Consider the following 7,124-nt stretch of genomic DNA (forward strand, 5'->3'; position numbering starts at 1 on the left):
GCTGTGCTGTGTGTAAGGAAGCAGGGCTTGTCTCCCTGGATGATGCTGGCTGGTAACTTGTGAGCAGGTTCAGGGCAGAGCCAATAGCTGCAGGCACAGGGAGTGTTATTTTTTTATGCAAGTTCCTTTTTGGTTAGAAAAAGGAGAAACGATCCAGGTCCAGGAGGCAGTGGTACCCCTAAGAAGGGAGCAGGAACCAGGGCTGGTAGTTGTGCTTCTTGCAAAACAGCCCCTCTCTCCCCGTGGAGCAGAAGTGGGGGCATCCATCTGTAACAGCAGTTTGCTTTCTAGCCTGTGCCATGTGGGCCAGGGATCCGAAGCAGCAGCCCACCCCCTTCCCTTCCCCTGGGACAGACCGTGGGCTGCCCCACCAGTGTTCCCAGCCCAGGGGAGCTGCATAATGCCCCACGCAGCCCGTGCTGGCCCGTGCTGGGAAAGCCATGACGCTGCAGTTCCCAACCGTGCAACTAAATGGCCGAGTCAGGCGCATGTGACTGCTGTTGAGAAATCCAACTGCTGGTAGACCCGGAGGAAACCACTTTCCCCCCCCAGCCCTGGGGAAAACGGCCCTGTGTCAGCCCCCCAGGCCCCTCTGCTGCTGCTGGTGCAGCTCCTGAGAAGCCAAGGATATTCCCTCTCCCCCTCCAAAGGGGTCGTGCTGGCTAAGGGTTGTGTTCCACTAGCGCAGAGCAGGAGAAAACACCCTCGCAGCAAATAACGCAAGTCAAAGTTGGGTTTGGGGGGCGTTTTTAATTGCAATTTTTTATTATTTTTTTTTTACAGTGCCTAAACCTAGTCTTGCCAGAGGCTAATGCTGTGTACAAACTTCCACATTCTTTCCTACAGCTCTGGCCACCCTAGGAGGAGGAGAAAAGTAGAATCTGAAACTCAGGTTGAAAAACATAGCTTAAAAAAAGCAGGGGAAACCAGCCTCCCTTGGTTTGTTGGGTGTTTTTTTTCCTCCAGCTTTGCTTGCATTAAAACCAAGCGCTGCCCTGAAGCTTTGCCTCACCTTAACCCTGTCTGGCTTTGCCTCTGCTACTATTTCCCACCCAGGGTGCAAACACGTCATGTCATTTGCAGTAACAGACTTGTGCTCAGATCTTCAGTTACCCCATGTAGCACAACTCCCCTAACCCTGTCCCACGGCAGCCAGGATGGAGATGTGGAGGGGAAAGTAAAGTGGTTGAAGAAGTAAAATCTCTCCTGTTGTGACCCTGCCCTCTCCTCTGTCCCTGCTACCGGGTCTGGAGGAAACAGGTCTTCACCTCAGAGCTGCCAGGCGTTAAACACGATTAAACAGAGTGGGGAGAGGACATAGCTAATGACTAACAGCTCCTTTTCCTTTCCCAAAGCACAACCAGCCAGCCCCCTCCAGAAAGCAACAGCCCAGGGCTGTGGTGGCACGTGGTGCCTCCAGCCCTTGTCCCCCTGGCAGAGAGGCCCCAATCCATCAGGAAGGCAGAGGGAGAGAGCCAGGGATGGATGTGCATCTCCTGCCGGCAGCGGGGCTGCTCACACGGTGGAGAGATGGATCACCCTGAACTCGGTCAGCAGGGCCACACAGAGGAAGGCCAGGTAGTAGATGATGAGGCAGATGCCGTACGCCTTGCCCAGCTGGAAGCACTGCGCTGGCACCGACACGAAGGAGAACACCAAGCTCAGCCCCAGGGCCCCAGCGAGGACCCAGACCAGGAGGCTGTCAGGCTCCAGCTGCCGGAGAGATGGGGAGTGATGTGGAGTGACACCAGGGTCCCACAGCCAGCCTGACCCGTGCCATGGTGTCGCTACAGTCCTACCTTTACCACCAGCTGACTGCTTGTCATCTGCAGCAGGCAGCCGAGTCCCACGCCGACCAGGATATCTGGGGCACGTTCAGGATGGAGACACAGCGCAGGAGACCTCGGGGGAGCGACGGAGCTGGCCCCATCCCTCCCAGCCTGGGGACAGCCCTCCTCCCTGCCTGCCTGCACCCCATGCCTGTTGCCTGGCCCAAAGCATTGCCTGTTTGTGGTGAATACAACGTGGAGCACCCAAGGAGAGGCTTCAGCTTGGAGTGTGGCACAGCCTTCTCCCCTCCTTCCCTTCGGCAGATCCAAAATCTGCCGGACTCCAGCCCAAACCCCACCCTGCCAGGGCTGGAACAGCAGTGGGGATGGGAAGATGCTGCTGGCTCCATCTGTGCAGCTCCTGTGGTCCACAGCTACCACTCCAGTCCCTCTGCACTGTGTCTGTACCAAGGAGGTTTCCAGCATCCCACGGACTCTGGGATGGATCCTGCCCAGCTTCTTCACAGGGTTCCCCAAGAGCAGGGCGCTCCCTGGGCTGGTGGCGGGGAATTGGAGGCAGTCCCTGCCCCAAGACCACTGCCACCTCCCTTCGGTACCCAAAGGATACTGAAGATGATGCCCCCGAAGCAAGCAGAGAAGGCCATGCGGGGGTAGCCCTGTCGTGCCATGGTGAGGTCGGAGAAGGTGTCTGCGGAAGAAGGGGAGACCTTGGGGGATGCCAGGGGGACAGGTGCACCTGGGTGGCACTGGGGTGCAGCAGAGCCCTTACCGCCAATGCTGTTGCCCCAGGCCAGCAGCGTCAAGCCCAGCACGGTGTTGCTCAGCTGGAAGATGATGCCCAATGTCCGCAAGATGTTCACCAGCTCTGTGGCTGCAGCGTTGATCCACATGGCACTGGCCAGAAACCCAAGGAAGGCAAATACCTGCCAGGAAGAAGGGCAAGCTGGTCCCTGGGAGCATCCCACAGGACCCCGTACACCTCCAGCCAGCCACGTCCCTCCTGCGGACAGTGGGGATCGGGAAGGAGATCCTGACTCCTGCTCTGCCCCCAGGACCCTCAGTCCAGAACAGAGCAGGCTGGGCTGGTTCCCAGTAGGCGTTCAGGGCTGGGGAACACCTTACACAGTGGTACTTGGGTGGCTGCTCGTTGCTCGTGGTGATGAAGATGATGATGGCCAGGACAGAGCCAACCAGTATGACCAGTCCCCAGACTGGGAAGACACCCTGGATCTGGTACAGCCCATCTGCACGTGGTGGGGAGAGGGGGGCATCAGAGCAGCCCCGCAGGCACCATGTGAGCTGGGCAGGATCCGACCAGGCTCATAGTATGAGGTAAAGCCTCGTCCCCCAGCGCCACCTTTACCCTAAGCCCTCGCAGGCTGGCTCCCCTCTGTGCCTCAGTTTCCCCAGGCAGGCCAGGCCTGTCCCATTTTTCCCCCCCAAGACCTGGATACTGGGGGCCCCAAACCCACCACCCCTGTGGGGAGGGGATGGACCCATCCAGCCCCCCAGCTTGGCTTTTCACTGGCTCATCCTCCCCTCTCCAGAACGGGCTGCCAGGTCCAAAGGGCTCCTGCTGTCCCCAGAGCTTTGGTGGCCATCTCAGTCCTGTCCCCTCCTGGGTGTCCGGGGCTGCCCCAGGCTTACAGGCACCCGACTTCAGGGTGAGGACGCAGAGCAGGGGGCTGGTGAGGATGTGCAGGCAGTTGAGGGGTCTCTTCCAGTTCAGGTCGTCCTTGTCAGGGTCCACAACAGGAACAGTGAGCAGCAGCACCAGCTCCACAGGCACCTGGGAGGAGCATCCATGAGCAGCGATGGGGGGACCCCCATGGTGGGACACCCCAGGAGGTGCCCCATCCCTCAGCCCACCTGCTCTTGTCCCCCTGTCCCCATTGCAAAGCCCAAGGGTGACACAGCCCCAGGGGCCAGCAGGGAAGGGGACACCCCATGCGGGGGTTCCTCCCAGCTCATGTTCCCCCCCTACTCACCCTGAAAATCTTGAAGAGCCGCCAGTACCAGGGCTTCCTCCTCCACTTGCGGTAGTCCAAGGGGCTGAGGGCAGTGGTGAGGATGCGCAAGGAGGTCTCCTGGGAGGGGAGCAGGGGCCGGTACTCCTCACCTGTGAGGGGCCATGGTGGCTGAGCGAGGCAAGGGGCTCCCTGCCCCTCCTGGCCCTTCCAGCATGGGGCTGTGGTCACTTGTATGGCCTCTGGGAGATCCACTGGCCCCAGAGTAGCACCCAACTATGGCCACCCCATGAGCCCAGTGACACGTGCAGAGGACTGGGGGTCCCCCAGGATAAAGCGGAGCCAGCCCCAAGCCCACCAGGAGCAACATACCATAGTCTCCGCTGTTTGTGCCCGAGGACTCCTGCTCTTCGGCATCTGTCAGCATCTCTGGAGGAAGGAGAAGGGGGGCAGTGGAGGGAGACCCCAGCATGCTGGGGGGTCCCATCAGCACAGCTAGGCGGCCCTTACCTGGCTCCCAAGGTCTGGGGGGGGGCAGCCCTTCCCCACGCTGCCGCCGGTGAATCCAGGTGCAGAGCACCACGGTGAAGACGTAGAAGACATACAGCCCCAAGTAACCTGGGACAGGGGGGAACGATGGGGAGTTACAGCACCCCCCAGGCTGCTCCCACCACCCCCTCGGCCCCCTGCTCCTGTGGCACTCACCCAGAGCCTCCCCCAGCGTGATCCTGCCGAAGTAGAGGACCATGAAGGTGAGGAAGACAGCCACCATGTAGAAGATGACATCCCTGAGGAAGGGCCTGGAGGCGGCTGTGAAGGGCTTGACCAGGGCGATGCCCCCGGCCACCACCGTGGTCACAAACACACCGGCACCTGCCAATGCAACAGGTCCTGCTCAGGGGGGGAACATCCTACAGCTCCACCACGTTCTCCCCACCCATCGCCTCCACAAGCCAGCAGCCCCCAGGGAGGAGCTGGCAGCAGGGATCTCCTTACCAAAGACAGCCCCGATGGCCAGCCCCGCTGTCCGGGGGTCGGAGAAGGCCACCACGGCACTGAAGACATCTGGTGCCCCATTGCCAAAGGCCAGGAATGTGACACCATGGAGAGGGGATGTCAAGGAAAAGACCTGGTGGCTTCCCCCCAGGGATGCAGTGTGCCTGCCTGGCTCTGGTGCCATGGGGCTCCCTCCAGGTGCCTCTGTGGCACGGTGCTGAGGGGACACAAAGTGACCCTGTCACAGCCACCTCTCCTGCTCCATCCCTGCATCCCCCCGCCCTGCCCAAGGTCCCCTGTGACCCGCCAAGGATACTGCCACGTTGTGAGACAGCTTCAGGTTGGTGGAGATGGCCGATAAGTTGGGGCAGAAGCTGGAAGGGCAGAGGAAGCAGAGAGGGGTGACGGGGCTGCTCCACGACCACGGGGCTCCTCGCTCACCCCAGGGACTGTCCCCTCCTCCACAGAGCTACTCACAACTTCTCTGCCGTCACGCCCAGGATGATGAACAGGTACAGGAGCCACAGAGCCTGTGGGGTCAGGGGTGGCAGAGAGAGGGGTCGGTGGGGTCCCCATCCCTCACCCCCAAAGTGGAGCATCCCCCAGCAGCAGCACCCCTGCTCCCATCCTTACATAGAGGCTGACGGCCAGGGGGAGCAGCCGGGGGGGGAAGACACAGAAGACCCCCTCGAGGTAGTTGAGGAAGCCGCCCTCCAGCCGGCAGTCAGGGTTGCTCCGGATGAAGCGGCACCACTCAGAGCTGTTGTGTTTCCGCACCTCCCAGCACTGCGGGACAGAGCGTGGGGTGCTCAGCTGGGCACCCCAAGCCCCGTCCCCCACCCCAAGCACCCACCCCCCTCCAGCGAGGGCTGCCATCAGGCACCCTGCAGGCAATGCTGCCCCTCTGCCCGGCTGCTGCCAGTAGGTCGCTGTCATCCCTGCCTCAGTTTCCCCATCTGTGCTACCTATGCATGGGTCAAGGGCTGTGCCAGGAGCAGTGGGGGTGCAAGCCCTTGTCCCCAGCCCTGTCCCCTGCAGCCCCACACCACCCCACACCCAGCCCCAGCCATGGGAAGGTGCCGGCCTGGCAGGCGGCAAGGTTTTTGGAGCACAAAACCAGCAGTGGAGGAAATACTGGTGTGATCCCAGCTGCGATGGCAGGGACGGGGGAAGCAGGGATGGGATGGGACCCCACCACCCCAGCGACACCCACATCCCTCCCGCCACTCCCCCAAAGCCCACTGCAGACCCCACACTCACATCCAGGCCCCGGCCGTGGCTCAGAGCATCCCCCCCAGGAGAGATCGTGTGCCCCAGGTCCAGCAGCAGTGGGGTCCCGGCTGCCTGTGCCCCGCTGGCCCCCGCCAGGCTGAGCACCCCGGCTGGCCCCATGGCACCCTGCCCTACGGCGGGGGGCACCTACCGCTGGCAGCGACCCCCGGGGAGAGGGAGTGGGGACAGCTCCCGAGCCCCCATCCCACGTTCCCCAGGCAGGGCAGATAAGGGTTTAACAATAAATAATAAAAAATTAAAATAGTAATAATATTAATAAAGATAACGAGGGAAGGCACAGCAGCCCACGGTCAGGCGCCGCCGTGCCACGTCCTCGCTGGAGGGCTCAGCCCCGGGGTCACCCCGAGCCCCTCCGGAGCAAAGCTGGGGGGGGGGGGGGGGGCGGGGGGAGCGGCACCGACACCCCACGGGGGACCAGGGGACGCGCGGGGCAGCCCCAGGCCAGGGAGGGGACGGGGAGACCCCGATGCGGGTGGGGATGGGGACCGCGCAGTGGGTGGGGGGTCCCGGAGCGGGAGATGCTGGGGGGAGCCGGGGATCCCACCCGCCCCGCGGCCCCACCGTGGCGGCGCGGCCCCACCGCTGTGCGTGGGCAGCTGATCCCCTCCGCTCCCCCGCCTCTTAAAGGGGCCGCCACCCTCCGCTCTTAAAGCGACAGCGCCATTTTTTCACGCGTGGCCCGCAGGGTGCCTGCCAGAGCTGGGGGGGGGGGGGGGGGGGGGGGGAAGGTCCCTGCCCCGTCCCCCTCTCACCACCCCCGTCCCTCCACATCCCAGTGCCGGTGGGCTGCGGCAGGGCGGGACTGGACACCCACCCTGGGTGCTGTGCCCACCTAGCCCCTCTGTGGGGTGACCCTCTGAGGCCGGGCAAGCTCAGCACAGGCAGGGCCAGGGATGCTGTCCTTCCCGGGGGGGAGCAGCACGCCGTGCCCACGGAGCTGCACAGCCCCCCGTGCCAGTGGCCCCACGACCCCGCGGAGGGGCCTGTGCTGCTGCTGGTGTCCCTCTCCGCAGGGAGCTATGGCCGGTGTACCCTGCTCTGGGACACCCTGCTGCCCCCGGCCCCAGCTGCCCCTGCC

At 62.9% G+C, this 7,124-nt stretch overlaps 1 protein-coding gene across 1 annotated transcript; it reads right to left on the reverse strand.

Moving 5' to 3' along the window:
* Positions 1–730: 730 nt before the first annotated feature.
* Positions 731–6,650, reverse strand: SLC8B1 (solute carrier family 8 member B1). Its single transcript, XM_055797930.1, has 15 exons — positions 6,014–6,650; positions 5,387–5,539; positions 5,231–5,283; positions 5,069–5,127; positions 4,754–4,858; positions 4,463–4,630; positions 4,268–4,375; positions 4,130–4,186; positions 3,779–3,909; positions 3,438–3,579; positions 2,913–3,034; positions 2,560–2,713; positions 2,398–2,478; positions 1,800–1,864; positions 731–1,713 (listed from the first exon to the last, which is right to left on the reverse strand). Exons 1-15 carry the CDS (start codon positions 6,143–6,145, stop codon positions 1,516–1,518), a joined length of 1,728 nt encoding a protein of 575 aa, XP_055653905.1. The 5' UTR covers positions 6,146–6,650; the 3' UTR covers positions 731–1,515.
* Between the last annotated feature and the right edge of the window lie 474 nt (positions 6,651–7,124).

This window comes from Falco peregrinus, chromosome 2, assembly GCF_023634155.1.
Source record: "Falco peregrinus isolate bFalPer1 chromosome 2, bFalPer1.pri, whole genome shotgun sequence".
NCBI lineage: Eukaryota > Metazoa > Chordata > Aves > Falconiformes > Falconidae > Falco > Falco peregrinus.